Source organism: Archocentrus centrarchus, chromosome 13 (assembly GCF_007364275.1).
Source record: "Archocentrus centrarchus isolate MPI-CPG fArcCen1 chromosome 13, fArcCen1, whole genome shotgun sequence".
In the NCBI taxonomy this organism is placed as follows: domain Eukaryota; kingdom Metazoa; phylum Chordata; class Actinopteri; order Cichliformes; family Cichlidae; genus Archocentrus; species Archocentrus centrarchus.
The window spans coordinates 10049542-10067666 of NC_044358.1; the positions used below are offsets into that span (position 1 = coordinate 10049542).

The window sequence follows — 18125 nt, forward strand, 5'->3', positions numbered from 1 at the left end:
CAGGTTTGCTGTTGTTTATTGGTTTAGTTGAGAACTTCTTCTGTCACATGGTAACTCTAAAGTTTCATCGCTTCTTGTCTGGACTCAAGGTCCCAGAGGAAAAAGCAGAAGTCTGGTGTTAGAATGATGAATTAAAGGGGACTCTGAGGTCATCAGCGGTTCTTTGTCCACCTGAGCAGTCAGAGCTGACTGGCACCACACCCCACCTTTACCTGCTTCCTGCTGTTTAAAGTTTGCTGTCGAGCTCTTCATCCTCTTTTGAGCAGGAGAGTCGCTGTGACCGGTGTGTGCTGGTGGATTCAGGTACAGTGATGTTAGTAGCTCAGCTGAGGAAGTTCAGGATGTGGAAGCTTCAACAACTGATTTTGGCTTTGATCTTGCAAATTAAAACTACTTGAAGTTTTGTGAACAATAAAATGAACATATTGAAAGGAAAGCTTGTCACAGACCAAGAGTCTTGCTCCAGGACTAAGTGATGAACACTTTAGACCACTGCTCCTCAGGAACAGGCAACCTTCCTTCTCATGGGATTTCTTCTGGATTCAGACCAGCTCGTCAGCGTCTCAGTGTGAGCACGGTGAGTATGAATCTGCTCAGACTGAAGCTGAGAAACCTTCGTGTGAGTTTGTTTTCAGATTCAGTCTCATCTGAAAGACGAGACGGACACCGACTTTCACCATGGAGCAGCTGGATCGACTCTGTTAGACAAACAGAGGTCAGAGTGTGTGTGAAGAATGAATGTGTGTGGCCAAAAAATGACCTTCAAGGAACCACACACACAGCAAGCTAAGGTGCCAGTTTACCTGGCCCAGGTAAACAGCAGTAATATTAACTTATATCTAACTCAACATTTTGAGTCACTTTTAATATCCACATTTAAAGGAGCACCTCTGAAATTTTCAACACAGCAGATGGAGGACAACACATTTATACCAGAGGCCGTCTTTAAAAGAGAAACAAATCCCATCAACACAACAACCTTTGAATATCTGCACGACGCCAACTTCAGTTTTGAGTTTCATCAACCTCTTTCTTTCATCATCTTCTTGTCTCTGTTCTTTATTCTTCATCACTCCTTTCCTTCAATCCTGCCCTCTCTCATCAATCTTCCTTTTTTCCAAACTTTTTTAGGATCGTCTTCCTTCTTTTCATCGCGAGATCTAAAAATAGCCACAGAGCTGGAAGTTGTCCAAAGGTTCACTTGGAGATGACCGGGAAGGGGAGCTCGTCCCCGTTTAAATCCAGTATTGGTTTTTATGGGTGGAGTTCCAGTGTGGGACATTTGTGTGTGTTTCTACAGCACAGTCTGTGAGGAGTTCATTCAAATCTGACTCTCACTAAACCTTCACACAAAGTAAAATGTGTGTTTTTTTTAGATTGCTGACTTTCAGCTGCAACTCTGTTTTATTAAAACTGAAAGAAGAAGAAGTACAAACACTGAGTGTTGAAGAGCAGCCGTGTCGTGTAAAGTGAAGCACACAAACAGGTGAGGATGAGTCAGCTTCCTGTCGTCTCTCCGCTCCTCGTCGCCTTCGTCTCTCCGAGAACAAAAACTTGCCTGACAGCGAGAACTGACGGTTTTCATCGGCGCTTGTTTTCGTCTCTTTGACGGTCGCAGCTGCTGCTTTTCTTCTGCTCAATGACAAGGTGACGCTGAACAGCTCCTCTTTCACTTCACCTCCTCCTTCACCGCCTCTTCTCCTCTTCCTCTGCTCTCTTCTTTCTCACATGGAAAAGAGAGGAAAGAAGAGGAATAACGAAATAACTGAAGAAAGAAGAGAAAAACAAGATGTGAGGATTGGGAAGGAAGGAAGGAAGTTGAAAAGTCAAATAAAAGCAAGAGGGCAGAATGGGAAAAACTGACTAGAAATAAAACAACAGAAAATTGAAAATGGGTGGAAAGAAGGAAGACAAGAAAATGGTAAAGGGTGAACGTGAAAGAAAGAAAGAAAGAAAGAAAGAAAGAAAGAAAGAAAGAAAGAAAGAAAGAAAGAAAGAAAGTCTGACATCATTAGTCATTTCCGAGTCCAAACATTCCTCCGGTTCCCTCAGGTCAAATGCAGAGAAAGGATCTCACATATATAGTGTTGAAGGCATAATGCACCCATACTAGATAATCTGCTGATATCAATGCATTGTGTATAACGTCACTATGATCATACGGCAACCATGTTGCTTATATTTGAGCAATATTGCTGAGCAGTAGGTATGGCTTTAATGCTCAATGATGAGTCATAGCCTGTACTATTTATGGCCATGAGTCATCCCTGATCACTATGATAGACAATGTCCAGCCAATCAGAAGTTGGCATCACAGACTAATCAAAGAACACATATGCCAGATTTCATGGCTCAGCTCCCTCCATCGCTCTGTCCCACTCTTTCTTTATATTGCAGCCATTCTTAGGTTTTATCTTTCCTCAGGAAAATAATGATAAAATAGAAACAAGAGTTATTTGTATGTGGGGAAAATGAAGTGTATTCTTATGCATAAAAATGACTGACATCCACTTTTGTCACTACCAAAACAATCTGATCACAGCCATAACTTTGCCATATATTATGGTAGTGACAGTTTTAGATCATTCTTATTATAGCTCAGCAATGCTAGGCTAAAAAATAACTCCCGATCACAGATCTGAAAAGATGTTCATGAGTGAAATGGTAACTATATCACTATCACTCCCCCTATGGACCATAACTCTTCTTGCTTCTTGTTTCACTTTAAAATATATCAAAAAGATACCTAAAATAAAATCAAGTTTAAAAAGGTTTACAATCAAATTTTCATTCATTGAAATTTAGACGTCAGAGTTTGGGACAGCTGCCTTCCAATGGAAAGTCACATAAAAAGGAGGATATTATATATATTTTATATTGCACTATCTGAAATAATCTTTGGGATTAAACAGATCACAAAACAAATTAATAAACATCAAGGGTCCAAATATTTACTTGTTTTTTAAATGTGTTTTTAAGTGTGGGACTACAAATTGAACCAATTTGATAGAATGGCACACAATAAAGTTCAAGTTTCCAATCTCATTGTACATTCTGTAAAATGACAAATAAAGGCATTCTATTCTATTCTGTTCTATTATTTATGAGGTCTAGTGGAGCTGAATTTAGCAGGAAGTTAGCTAACTAGTTTCAATCTAAAAATGATATGTCATGTTCTCACTGAAGGATTTCAGTGATGATGGGTGGTCTGACAGATGAGGTGAAGCAGGAGTCTTTGTGGGCTGATTACACTGTGATCTGTAGTGAGAGTGGGGAGCAGGTGGAAGAGAGCCCGGAGAGGTGGAGCTATGAAAGTCAATAGAATCAAGTCAGAATACATGTGTGTGTGAGTGGTGAAGGAATACAGGTAGGGAAGGTGGATGAGTTTAAATACCTGGGGTCAATCATCTAAAGCAGGAGTGTCAAACTAAGTCACAGAACGGGCCAAAACTGAAAACACAGTCTAAGTCGCGGGCCAGCCAGGATTAACCTTTATTGAACATCTAAAACTGAAAATATTTTAATAAGCAATATGAATTTGAATGGCCAAAATACAGCAACTTTTTCCTTAACACATTCAATAAAATATCATATTTTTCTTCAAAGATAACATCAGAGAAAATGAGAACATTTCAAGCTGATAAAAATTTGCAAATATCTTTTTTGATGTGATATCAGGAAAAGTTCAGAAACAAGAAACAACAAGTTATTTAGTTTCTCTCTTATTCCACTTTTTCCTTACTTTCTATGAGCTGACAGATTTCCTCAGCAGCTCATCTCACCTGTGTGATCAGTCACCAAATTCAGAAGCTGTTTCCTCCAGAAAAGACTGAAACTGCAGTGATTTAAACCTTTGCCTCTTATAAAGTTCACTGTCTGTGTTACGGTGCTTATGACCCGTTCTGTCTTCAGGACTTTGCTGCGTTTCCTGGTGTGTGATGCAGTGATGCACTCTCAGCTCACCTGTTCAGGTCTCCCTCTGCATCCGTCCCACAATTTCACTCTGTCTGCACACCGCAGGCAGGGAAAAGAGACGCACGGGTTTGCCTCTGATGTCAGCAAACACGCCCTCGGCCTTCCACCTGTTTTCAAAGTCCACTTTTCGTTTGGCTGTTTTTGGGGGTCAGGTTAGCTTAAAGGTTACTGTAAAAAGTGCTGACCGATGTTTTTATCAGCTGACCACTGATCAATGGCCATTAAGCATAGCCATAGGAAATTATCTTGCAGGCCGAATATAATTGTCTCGCGAGCCAGATCTGGCCTGCTGGCCTTGAGTTTGACACACGTGAAAGCAACAGACATGAAAGAGGTGAAGGAAAGACTGCAGGCAGGGTGGAGTGGGTGGAGATGAGTGTCAGGGGTGATTTGTAACACAAGGATAGCAGCAAGAGTGAAAGGGAAGGTTTTACAAGATGGTAGTGAGACCTGGTATGATGGATGGTTTGGAGATGGTGGTACTGACTTAAAGACAGGAGGCAGAGCTGGAGGGAGCAGCGCTGAAGATGCTCATATTATCATTGGGAGGGACCAGGATGGACAGGACTAGAAATTAGTCCATCAGAGGGACAGCTCAGGTCTAGCAGTTTAGGGACAAAGTTAGAGAGGCAAGGCTGAGATGTTTTGGACATGTGCAGAGGAGGGATAGTGGATATATTGGACAAAGGATGTTGAAGATGAGCCTGCCAGGCAGCAGGAAGAGAGGAAGACCTCAGAGAAGATTGATGGATGCAGTGAAGAAGGACATGCAAGAGAGTTGGTGTGACAGAGGAGAATGCTCTGGGTGATATGGAGGCAGATGTGACCCCTAAAGGGAGCAGCCATAAGAAGGAGTTCTCACTGAAGGATTTCTAAAAAGCTAGCAAGGCAGTGCTTCTCTAGTGAAATCTAAAAAGAGACATCTATTAAAATGTGTCAAAGTAAAGTCATGTCTCTCCTTTCATCTCAGCAGCATTTTGTCATAAAGCTTCTCTCACGCCTGTTTACATCCATCCTTTACATTACTGCCATCTTGTGGCCACAGTGGGCTATTGTCTCTGGAAGCAGAATTAATTCTGCTTGATTACAGAGCCACTGAAATCTGTATGGAGTAGGCATTCTCATGGGCATGTCTGTGTCCAGCTAACAATGGCATCAGCTTGTCGACCTGAAAAGCCAGCAGCTTTTTTCTAGTTGTTTGTGCATTGCAAATAAACCTTCAGTCTTTGAAGGAAGACTGATGATGTTCTAGAAAAGCTGCCGCCAGCTCTGCCTTCCCTCTGAGATCAGTTAGATCTCCATGTTTGTGGAAACAAGTTTTCTCTTAGTAACCACCTCGGCCAAAATGTAACTCGTTTAGCACTTTAATTAACACCTTAATGATGGAGCGGTTCGCAGCCGAGTGTGAAGCGGCTGGCATGAGAATCAGCACCTCTAAGTCTGAGGCCATGGTCCTCAGCCGGAAAAGGGTGGAGTGCCATCTCCGGCTCAGGAACGAGTTCTTGCCTCAAGTGGAGGAGTTTAAGTATCTCGGGGTCTTGTTCACGAGTGATGGGAGAAGGGAACGGGAGATCGACAGGCGGATCGGGGCTGCTTCTGCAGTGATGCGGACGCTGCACCGGTCCGTCGTGGTGAAGAGGGAGCTTAGCGTAAAAGCGACGCTCTCGATTTACCGGTCGATCTACGTTCCTACCCTCACCTATGGTCACGAGCTTTGGGTAGTGACCGAAAGAATAAGATCGCGAATACAAGCGGCAGAAATGAGTTTCCTTCGAAGGGTGGCTGGCCTCTCCCTTAGAGATAAGGTGAGGAGTGCGGCCATCCGGGAGGGGCTCAGAGTAGAGCCGCTGCTCCTCCACATCGAAAGGAGCCAGTTGAGGTGGCTCGGGCATCTGATTAGGATGCCTCCTGGGCGCCTCCTGGGTGAGGTGTTCCGGGCATGTCCCACCAGGAAGAGGCCCCGTGGTAGACCCAGGACACGCTGGAGAGATTATGTATCTCGGCTGGCCTGGGAACGCCTTGGGGTCTCTCCGGATGAGCTGGAGGAGGTGGCTGGGGAGAGGGAAGCCTGGGCTTCTCTGCTTAGGCTTCTGCCCCCGCGACCCGGCCCCGGATAAGCGGAAGAAAATGGATGGATGGATGGTGGAGAGGGGAACTCCTGCCGTGCCTGCTTTGGTAAAACAGACAAGTTGAGCAGATGCAGACTCCACCAACACTTTCAGATGAACGTCTCTGATGAATCACTCGGTTGAATGAATGTACAAAGTTTAATCAGCTGTTTTGCGAATCTCGAGATGATCCATCCATGGCACGAGGTCAGCCAATAATACGTTGCTGCAGGATTTGGATTACTCACTATGGAAAAGTCCTGATCCTGAGTTTAATGTCCACACTGAGGACTGAGTCGGCCCGAGAGTGATTCTTTTCTGAAGCTTTCAAATACCTGGTAATGAGCACCATGAGTCTGTGGGCTGTAGTTACACTATTAGATACTTGTTAGCATTAAATAAAACAACAAGACAGAAAGTACATGTTACATGTTAAAAAGAAGACAGCCTCAATCAACACCATAAACCCAGAAACAGGGCTGAGGGTTGTACGTTTGACATATAATGACAATAAATTCTTCTGATTCTGATCCAAAGAGGAAAAGAAGGGAGGAAATGGAAAAGATTGTAAAAAGATTAAGATGGGAAAGGAGGGAAAGAAGGGAAAAGGCAGAGTGAGGAAAAAGAGGGTTTGGCTTCATCTCTTCTTTTATGGACTGTGTGATGTTTTCGAGGTTCCCATTGAGCCGTTTCCGGGCTGAAGAGCTCCAGTTTTCCTGCGTTTCTGGTTCCTGGTCTGTTTGTGCACCTGTACCGTGTATTTGTGGCCAGCAGGGGGCGCTGTTGGCCAACGTTTCGCTCAGACTCAGAGGCCCGCGCTGAGGTTATTTTTCTGTCTGCTGCGTTTGTCTCATCATTGTTCTATTAAGGAAGAATTTACGTTTTTTTTTTTCAGTTTTTTAATTTTGATTTAAATTTGTAATTAAAGCTTCACAGAAGTAGAACAGAGCACTTTATTTATGTTAAAGAGTAAACACTGCAGTTTCAAAGAGTATTTTAAAGCATTTAGACTGTGTTTCAATGGCCAACATGTCCTCAGACTTTTACTGACGTCTCCAACAAACACATTTTTGTTCCTGCAGTTTGTCCGTCTGTTGTTGGATCAATGAATATATCAGCTGTTTGTCACAGAATCAGTAACCGTGCTAGTAATCAATCACTGATCGTAAAGAACAGGAAAAGTTAATCATTTACTGACCGAAGCTTCTCTGATGTGACAGTTTTCATTTTTCTGGTCTGGTCATTTTTATATTATTTTTTTTAAAAAACATCTGTGATAGTAACAATGACGTCTAATAATATTTATATTTAGACATCGATGAATTCATTATGATTGTTTTTGCAACAGTCTGAAAAAAATGAAGAAGAAGCCTGAAAAAAACAATGAATGAAATAATCCTTTTAACACCTTTTAATGTGCTGCAGAGCACACTATGCAGTTGCTGCAGTGTACCTGCAGGGGGCAGAACCGCCTCTCTGGTCACACCCGCACAGAGAGCAGGTGTGACACAAAGTCAGGAAAATTGAAAGTTGATGACAGGCTGAGTCAAAGCTGAAGGGAGAACTGCTGTCTGAGCTGCTGTTTACAGGTGTACCTATTAATGTGGCCCTCAGGTTCGTGCATCACTCTGCTGTCAAGTGGAATCAGGACTTTTATTTTGATTGCTGTCAGCGCTCTGAATACTTCCTGCACCCGCTGATTCCAGTCCAGCCAGTTCCTTGTTTGTGTTTCCTGCCGAACCGGTCTGAACCCGTTTACCTGCTCCAGGTGAGAAGCAGCTGGACACAACCTGAGCTCACAGAACAGTGTGAGGACAGTCAGCAACATGGAGGGCGAAACACTTTTTAAATGCTTTGGTTTTTCTGTCTTGTCATTTTAGTCCCTGAGCCAACATTTTGATTGGATAATGTTAAAGTGGATCCGTTCTGCTTAGTTTTTATCCTTGGACTCTTCTAGAGCAGCTTTGAAGGATTCACAGTTTAAAATAATCCCTCTCTATCTTCTGGGCCTCAGTGCAGCCCCTCAGTTCAACCTCTGTCTGAAACAAGCTGTTTTAGCTCCTTCCCCCTTAAACCCCTTCCTTCCTACAAGGCCACTTTCTTCTGAGTGGCCAACTCCTGGAAGCCTGCAGAGGGGCAGCACTCAGTGCTTGTGAGCTGTACTGTCTGTATGTTGTGGGTCTGGAGCCTGAACTTTTGAGATTTCCCGTTTCCCATATGAAACTCTGGAAATTCTGAATCCTCCTTCATGAAATCTTTGTGAAAAGTTTAATCTGCTGACTTGTTTCACTGTAAACAAGTTTTACCTGTTTTTCATTTTCATTTGGGAACAGAAAAATGTTGGACTCACTGAAGAAGTTTTGGGTGTCCTTACCTTGCCCCTGGAGGGGAACAGGATATTGTTTTTGGTATCTTTGTATGTTCGTTAACAATATTACAGCAAAGCTACCGAGCTGCTTCATGCTCGTAGATCACCTGATACATCTTTGCCATGATTGGGTCAAGGCAAATAAAATTCCAGAAAAACTGGGGGGGAAAAAAATCTCCCATCTTTGACCCTCTGAAGTTGACGGACCTGCCGGCGTGTGAGTGAGTGTGAACTTTATATTGTGTACCAGTTTTTAAATTGTCCCGATAGACCACATAAAACCAGAGTTATGATCAATAATTGAGGCCATGCTTTTTCCTGTATGTTGTCCTCATGGAAGAAATGGTAAAAATGGGATATTCACTAGCAGGAAGTGTTTGCAGACAAAAAAAAAAAAGACATCCCCTTTCCTACTGGTGGAAAAATGCACATCAACATCACATCAACCAATCAAAAAAATGATATGGCAACATGTTGCTGAGGAACAGGTGAAAGCTGTGACAGTGATGGCGATACTGAGAGCGAGTTCTGAAATTTGACCAGTTTGAGAGATTTTAGCATGTTTGGAGTGTGTAGATCAATTTTATTTATAAAGCGCCAAATCACAACAAACAGTCGCCTCAAGGCACTTTATACTGTACGATAAAGACCCTACAATAATACAGAGAAACCACAACAGTCAGAACGACCCTCTGTGAGCAAACACTGGAAAAACTGTCTGCAGGGACGGCAACTGGCATCTTATTATAATAATAGTATAATAATACTATAATAATAACAGTTGTACAGAAACACCTGAGACATCACCTGCATTTGATGTAAATAGTTGTATATAAATTATAACTTATATTTGTATTTTAACTTGTAAAAATAGTTTGTTAAGCATGTTTGTGGTTTTCACAGTAAAAAAAACAGAATTTTTCTACTCGGATTTGTGTTAATACAGTATGTCAAAATGAAAACAGTAACTGTACAGGTAAACAGTTTCTAAGGTGAAATATGAGGGTAAAATGGCCAATTATACTCTAGACTCCACAGAGGGCAAAATTAAAAAAAAAAATCACGTCTCCCTCTAAACCTGTCGGATCCATCTGATATCCGGTACACAGTTGTGGAGAGCCAGGAACTGGTGCCAAACCGAAAGCCCTCTGGCTCTGAGCCAGAGTCTGGATTTGCATGTGACATGAATTTAACCTGGGAAACTCCATTTAATGCATATTTTTGGCCATATCTCAGCTGAGCAAACACATCATCCTCATTTTTTGCAGCAAGAAGCATCTCACTATTGTCCACAGACGTGTAACATCTGATCAGGATATGATCCGTGTACATGTATATATGACACAGCCTTTGACTCTCTATCAGTCTGATCACTCAGTTCCCGTCATCACCCAGTGAGAACGCTTTAAAAAAAGGACCATAAACTGAAAGTTATTTGACGTCAGCTTTTTAAAAGTGGGGCTCCACTGGCTGGACAGAAAATTGCAGACTTTTATTATGAAAGGTCACACTGACTCACTGTTTTTCTCCCCAAAGGGCCGTTTGGAGCAGGAAAAACCTGGACATGAGCACCATTCTATTGATTGTGTGAGTGCACACAAAAGGACAGCTTCTCAGATTTAAACAGCCTGTGCTGTGAGGGCTGGAGGGGTGAGGGAAGGACAAATTACTCTGGCACTCACACCATGGTCCACAGTTCAAGTCTCACACAGAACTGATAATTAATTTCATAAAAGAACTGGAAATGGTTTTAATTGTAATGTAGTACGGTGGCCCTGAGGTGCAAACACCAAAACATTTCCTTTGTGGATAAGTACGGCACACAGGGTGTCTTTAGTCCTGCCTCTCTCCCCCCTCAGCAGATGACCCCCCCTCCCTGAGCCTGGTTCTGCTGGAGGTTTCTTCCTGTTTAAAGGAAGTTTTTCCTTCCCACTGTCGCCAAGTGCTGCTCATAGGGGGTCGTTTTGACTGTTGGGTTTTCCCTGTATTATTGTAGGATCTATACCTTATAATATAAAGCACCTTGAGGCAACAGTTGGGATTTGCCTCTATATAAATTTTTTTAAAAATCCTGGTCAGCACCATCAGTTGGGTTAAAGATAAAAAAAAAACCAAAATCATGTGTGAAACTGACGTTTTATATTTTTATTAGTTTTCATTTTATTTCATTTTCAATGTGTTAATTTTGTTCACTTCAGTTTCATTTGCGTGAGTTCAGTGAGTGTTTGTTTCACTTTGGTTTGAAAATGTGTGGCTGTGGGTTATTCTTTGTTAGCGTCGCTGGGATTTTAAAATGATCTGAATAAAGCTGGGAAGATTTAAAACATTCACAGTACGTAACACATTAGTGACAGTAATCCTGTGTTGCTGCTGCAGCGCATCAGCACAGCAGGAACAGCTGTCACTGATAAAAACTGGAGGTATTAATGACTTTGGCGCAGTTTTCACGCAGTGTAGCGGCACTGACGCAGACGTCCTCGTCTGTGTACGCAGATGCATGAACTCTGCTGCTGCGTGTCACACTGACTTGCTTTTGTCACACCAAGTATGGCTTCGTTTTAACTGAAAATCCTAATTATGAAATCAAAGGAAATAAAGTGGAACTGCATTTAGAGTCATGTTAAAATTAAAGGACCCTTTTAGTAACATGATGGATCTGTGGTCGCAGAAGTCTCTGCCGCCGGGTGCTAGGTGGATTCTGGGAGTTGGAGGAAATAATGAAAGTGGCTATATGATGCGGGGGGTTAAGAGGAGCAGATTTTTGCCCCACGGGAGGTAAATGAAACCACATGTGTGGAGAATTAAAGCTCAGAGCCAAGTGTGCGAACTGTAATCAAAGTGAAGTGGAAGCGTGCGCGCAGAGCGGGGCAAACAGAGGAAACACCAAACTTGCTCTACCTATAGAAAGATGAGGAGCTGGAGGGGCTGACGTAGGGCCGTATGGGTGACGTCAGTCTCTGTGTGTCTCGGGGTGTGTTTGTTTGTGAGAGGAAGAGGCTGGTTGGATGTTGGGCGGGGTCTGAGGAGACAGAGAGGGAGAAGCGGAGAAACGAGAAAACCCTCCTGATCCTCTTGCTGCTGCTGCGCACAGACAAAAGGAGACCGGGAGCAAACAGACGGACAGACACGCAGACAGACGGGCGGGCAGAGCGCGGCACAGACGGACGGACAGCTGGGAGGATGGGCCGGCGGAGCGGCCGTCGGTAGCGCTCTGATTTCGGGGACGGAGCTCCAGGATGAGCGTAGCGCTGCAGGACCTCCGGAACACCGTGAGTACACACACACACACACACACACACACACACACACGCATATATGCCGCGCCCGGACGCGTGACAGTCACAGCTCACGCGCTCCGATGTGTCCGGAGTACGCCGGTGTTTTCTGTGATGCTGATCACCTGTCAATCACTGTCCTCGAGTCCCACGCATAGATCTGTGTGTGTGTGTGTGTGTGTGTGTGTGTGTGTGTGTGTGTGTGTGTGTGTGTGTGTGTGTGTGTGTGTGTAAGCAGGTATGTTGGCCTGAAATCAGTGCTGGCCTGACAGCTGACGTCACAGATCTAAGAGCCTGATTAGTGTAACAAACAGAAATGATGTGAACATGAGAAACAACAGGTGTGTAGGTCACAGTTTTTCTCTTTTTTTAGGTTTGTTTATAACCACAGAAGAAGAAAAGACTTCCTGTAAAGAAAAACTCATTTTCTTCTCACATTCTTGACCTTTTAAAGGTGGACAGTAAGCATGTTGAAGCTGCAGTGATGCTCTGCAGTTGGAGTAAAACACAGACTGTATCTAAAAGATGGACATAGCCACCAGGCCATCACCCACTGATTTCTGACATTTTGAAGCCTCAGCGTCAGTGTTTGTGTTGGTTTTTATGGTGCCAGGAGTGACCACATTTGAATGACCCTGTATCGGAGCATCACACACACACACAGTGATACCTGCTAAACAGGGCTCAGTAACATCCAAATCAAATCCTAGGATTTCACTTCTTGGATGGTTTGTTAGTCCAATGAAGCACACAGCAGCCATATTATGGTCAGATAATTGAATTAAAATGCTCCAAACGGCTCCAACAGTATAAATACGGTCCAGAGGTCCAGTTCAGGGACTACAGTTAGCTGAGGGGATGCTTAGCAGACAGCTAGCCGCCTGTGTCGCCATCCAGCTGTCAGTCAAAGAAGCCACACCCCTAATAATGCAAACTGTAATCCTGAGGACAGTGTCAACAGGTGAGTTACAAAAAAAAAAAAAATCTCTTCCCACAAATTAGTCTGTGGGGACTGACCTGCTCCCACAGCCTCTGGCTTCTCCACCCCAGAGGCTGCAGCCTGGGTCAGATTTACTTTCAGAAGGACTTTTGGGGCTGCAAACATTGGTAGCCTATGGCGGGAAAGAGTGGTGGCAGTGGCGCTGTGGCTCTGAAACAGTAACTGAAGCTTTTACTTAACCAAAGCTGTCACTCTGAGTGAAATTCAGGCACTTGCTGTTGTTTTCTACCATCAGATTTTACCAGTATCCCTCTGCTGTGAAATAAAACAAAGTGAGGGTAAAGTTCCCAGAGAAAACAGCTGGGTTATCTGTGCTCTTGTGTTTGGGTTGATAATCAGGGTCTGTTGGCAGGATGTAAAAAGTCAGAGTGTCTTCAGAGTATGGGTGCAAGTTGGAACATGTACAATAAATAAATAAATAAAAATCAGAGGTCCTCACACAGCACCTTGTGGTACACCACATGTAAGATTCATTTTCAGTGATCTGATTCGCCAGTAACACAAACACGCGTTTGAGACGTCTATGAATATGCAGGGTTTTGATTCTGTTTGTGGTGTGAGTAGCAGACCCGTTTGAGAAGGCTTTAACTGTGTCTGTGTGGAGAGCTTAAATGTAATTGAAAAACCTTCAGCTGCCATCTGACAGTAATTTAGCTTCTTGTTTTTTTTAATTAAAAATATATCTGCATTCATAGTGGGGGTGTAAACAATGACTGGCATGCGGAACAGGACATTTTGGGCAGGATATCAAATACCCAGAAACACTGGTAGAGTGCTGTGATGATAGCTGATGGGTTCCCTGCATTGCACAGAAATTAGCAGCTTCAGTAGCTGTACAAGCTGTAGGCTGGTTGGTTCTTGTAACTGACCACATTCAGACAAGAAGCTTTGTGCCACAGACTCTGGTTAAAAACACACTAAGCATCCATCCCAGGTGTGCTGAATGCTCCTGAAACCTGAATAATATCACGTTAGCAGATTCAGGACCAGGCTTCATTCTCCACATCCAAACTCTGCATTATGTTCATCTGATCCCAGTATTCTCATATTCACAACAACTGCAAGCTGCATTCAGGAAATCTTGCTCATACAGATTATATAGTCAATAAAAAAGAACCAGCTGATCATTTATTGATAAAGAGAATCAGTAATTACTTCAGACTGACCAATGATGTGGAATATAACTGAGTAAACTGGTACCAAAGTAATACATTAAAGTACTTTTTCTTGAATGTTGAATGATGCTAAACCTGCAGATCCACACCAACAGGCCTCAGAGTGACGTGGGATCACTTTTCTGTCGTCTGTCCGTAACACTCTGTGGTCACAGAGAGTGAACGCAGACATGAATGCAACCTATCAAAGAAAGTTTCCTGGAATTAATAGATTATAATTCAGCGTAATTGAGTTTAAATGGGGCAGTTCCTGGAGGGAAAATCTCCTGAGGAAATGTTTAACAAAGTTAAGCGGAAGTTATGGAAACTCTGTAAAACAAAGCATCACTGCTTGGCCTTCAGTGAACTGTCCGGTTTGGCGAGTTCATGGATCTCAGACAGGTTGATCCGCCTTTCCACAGACTGCCTGAAGAGACAAGCTCAGGGAAAGAAAAGCCCTCAGGTGCTTTCATTGAAGTTGGGTTTGATGCTGATTCACTTTAAGTGGATCGGTTCGTGAAGAGATGATATTGATTGTCTGTGGTCTAAATTAAAGTATGTGCAGTTAATTTCTGTCTCTATAGATGCAGTCTACACAAACCTGCCCCACAGGACTAATGAGTGCACTGCAGAGTAACTGTGTACTATTTGATTGTACTAGGTTTTAAGGTGAAGTAATCAGGAGTCAGTCTGAAGAAATGAGAAACTTTCCTCTTAGATTTGAAGTCTTGTGACAAGTTTCGTTGTGTATGCGTCTTGTACGTCAATGATGGAGAAGGGATCGAGCCTTCCTGTAGACTTCCTGTAGACTGTAGACTTGCTGTGCATGGCAGGAATTCAATTTTCCTGCCACTATTTAACGACATGCATCTCGGGCTGATCGGTTTGAGGTCCAGATGTGAGCCACTTGAAACTGTGAATGATCAGTAAGGCTAGAAGAGCCCTGTACAAATGCCAGGCTGCTTCCGCACCCATTTTGTTTCGCTACATTAAGGTTCAAAATTGTCAGCAGAGGTTTAAAACAGCTGTGTGTGCAAACCACCAGAGTACAAACAAGTACTTTTTGTCAAGGTTCCCACCCCGGTGACAAGCCGTACTCCCAGAGGTACAATAAGGGTCTTTATTTACTGAGGGTGTATTTTTAGGGTTTCTAATGTTTACTGGTTAGTGATGTATCTTCAACCTATTAGAACGTCCAAGAATGATACTGCACATCCAGCAATCAGGTGATCGCCCTGCTGATGGCACAACTTTCATCGATCTTTTATGTTTTGATGGGAAGTTCAAATAATTGTTGTTCAGCTCTTCCTTGCTTGCTGGTATTCAGCCCCCAAATCAGCTTTTCAGGGATTTTGCCGAAGCGAAGCAAAGGTTCGGACTGTTGAAGCACCGCCTGATAAATCCCACGCTGACACCTTGTACAGTAACTCACACTCACGGGACCAGATGTTACACATCACATCCAGTGGAAATAAAATGTGTATTTCAGGAAAAATGAGGTCTTTAGCAGATCATTCAGCATGGTTTTATTCCCGCAATCCCACAGAGTGCTTAGATAAAGAGCTACACAAACACACACCAACACCATAAAACCCACATTTCTGTTCATTTGTAACTGATGCAAATGTGTTTCACTTTTATTCCGCTTTTGATACATGTTTTGTCTTAAATGTCTCTCAAAGCAGTTTTAAAATGATCTTAAAAAATTGAAATAGAAGTTGTTCCTGCCTGTAGACAGCAGCAAAGACGGGACGCGGCCGTCATACCACCAATGTTATCAGATTCAATCAGATAAAACCCACAAATGAGCTTCAGCTCTGCCCGTTTTCTTTTTATCTGATTCTCTTTGTGTGAGCTGTCTGTGTGTGTGTGTGTGTGTGTGTGTGTGTGTGTGTGTGTGTGTGTGGGCTGGGCTGGGCTGGGCAGGGTTTACTGTTTCCTGTCTGCAGCTCTGTGACTTCCTGTCTTAAGACTCCCAGTTTCCATCTGAGCAACAAAACAAACCAAGACATCAGCGACCACCACCTCTGCTGCTGCTGGCAGTCACATCTGACCTTCATCACTTACGTCATCACCATCATCTTTCTGCTCCTGTTCCTCATCTATGAAACCCTGAAAATTTGATTTTCATTATCATCAGGATCATTTCCTGTGCAGCAGAATATTTCCCTTCCATAACTTCTAATAACCGATCTTTATCATCTTCCCCACCCTCATCTTCATCATCCTAATGACTACAGCTGCCACTTCATCTCCATTAACTGATTAATCTGAAAATCCTCAGTTACAGTTTCCTTAAATCTGAGGTGACGTCAGTTTTGGCCGACCTCCGCTGCAGAACAGGTGGAGGGTGGAGCGGGGTCGGGGGTCAATGAGGAGCCGCTGTGAGCGATGATGTGCCCTCTGGGATGGGAGGCGGTGATGCAGAGGTTGCCGTAGTGACAGCCTGCAGGTGCTAAAGGTCATGAGGCAGCTTTAGGGTTCAGACTGGATTAAAGTCAGATTTGCACATCAGTTTGATGTGAACACGTACATGTAGGAGCTAAAAGTGGCCTCTGTAAGGATACACACTGTGTGTGTGTGTGTGTGTGTGTGTGTGTGTGTGTGTGTGTGTGTGTGTGTGTGTGTGTGTGTGTGTGTGTGTGCGCGCGCGCGCATGTGTGTGTGTGTGTCAGTTCAGATGCTGCTGTGCAGAAAGAGCAGATTTTGGAGTGCTGGCTGCTCATGAACTGCTTATCCAGACTGTGTGAGTGATTTCACTGACAGGAAACCAAAGACAAGAAGTAAACACAGTCAAGTAAAAACTGTCCAGCTGTCTCTGTGAGAAGACCATCTGAGACCATCAGACTGATGAAATGTTGTGAAAGTTAATCCACCTGTTTGAAGGTGAAGACTTCAGGTTTAGGGTAGCGTCAGGGTTTAGTAGATGGGGTGAATGTCCTCGCAGAGATTTACTCGGGTCCACAAAGTTTGAAGCAGATTGGATGAACAATTGTGGAGATGGCTGAAAAAAATGGAGAGGTGGGAAAAATATTAGTAAGATATGGATGTAACCAAATGCACACACATTATTCATACATACGTCTGTGATTTAAGCCTCTTTACTAAAGTCACCCTCTCACTTTTCCTCCGGTGCCATCATCAGGTCAGGAATTTGATGTGGAATTAATGTGTAACACATTTCTGTGGTTACTGCTGTTGTTGATTGGTCAAATTTCTGATTGACTCAAAAAAACCCTCACAGGGTGAAAGGCCAGGTTTGTGAACATGCAGCTCCACACAGAAAGGTCCTGCTGTGAGGCAACAGTGCTAAAAGAGCCAATCAGCAGCCAAAGCAGAAAACATGAGCCAGTCACAGTTTGAGCTGCGGGCCGCAGATAGAGTTGCTCATTCTCATTATGAAGATGGATGTAAGTGTACTTATCACATTTTTCCTGTACAGGTTTCAGCACTGAGGTTGTTCAGTTCTCTGCATGTGTCGAATTCAAACTGTCTGTCTGTCTGTCTGTCTATAAAAACTTGGTTTAGAATCTTTGTGATATAAAGTTTTCTTCGGTATCACCTTGATGCAGTAACGGTTGTCTAAACAGCTGCTTTTAATGGCACCAACTTGTGGACACATTCAGACTCAAATCTGGTCTGTGACAGGCCAGTGCTGACCTGCAGCTGACGGTACAACATTGCATTCATGAGTTTATCAGTCTGTCTGTAGAATTATGGAAATAATACCAGACTGGATGTCCTGAAAGGTGGTGTAGGGGTGGACTGTGGGACTCTTTGAGGTGAAGTGTCCTCCTGCCGTCTTCCTGCTGTCGTACTGGTTCCCTAACAGGTCTGTATGTTGGCGTTAACGTGCTGCTCTTCTGAAGCATTTTCCACTTCTCAGCTGACAATAAACTGGAGAAACAATCTTGAGAGGTTAACTTCTAGAAGTTTTTATGGAACTTTTGCCTATTTGAAACAGCCATTTGGAAAAGCTCATAGCAAAAGACCTGGAAGGCCACAGTGGTGACAGTTCTGAAGGGTAACAACACAAACCCAGCACCGTCCTTGTGTTGGGGACTGTTTTGTGGAAAGTTTCTGCTTCTTTTTTGTTCTTTTATCCAGGCCTGCAGAAGTTTCGGGCTGATTTGCTCAGTTTTTTTCCTCTTTGTTTTCTTGCCCTTCATCACAGGCTCCATGACCTGAAATCTAACCAGAAATTATGAGCGTGACGTTTTTGTGATTGTCCTGCTCTTCATCCCA

General features: G+C 43.4%; 1 protein-coding gene across 1 annotated transcript in view; it reads left to right on the forward strand.

The window, feature by feature from the left end:
• The first annotated feature begins 11470 nt into the window (after nt 1-11470).
• ece2b (endothelin converting enzyme 2b) overlaps nt 11471-18125 on the forward strand; it is a 38536-nt gene continuing 31881 nt past the window's right edge. Inside the window, exon 1 of the mRNA XM_030743894.1 lies at nt 11471-11720. Within this exon, the coding sequence (XP_030599754.1) occupies nt 11688-11720 (33 nt within the window). The 5' untranslated portion in view covers nt 11471-11687. The remainder of the gene's footprint in view (nt 11721-18125) is intronic.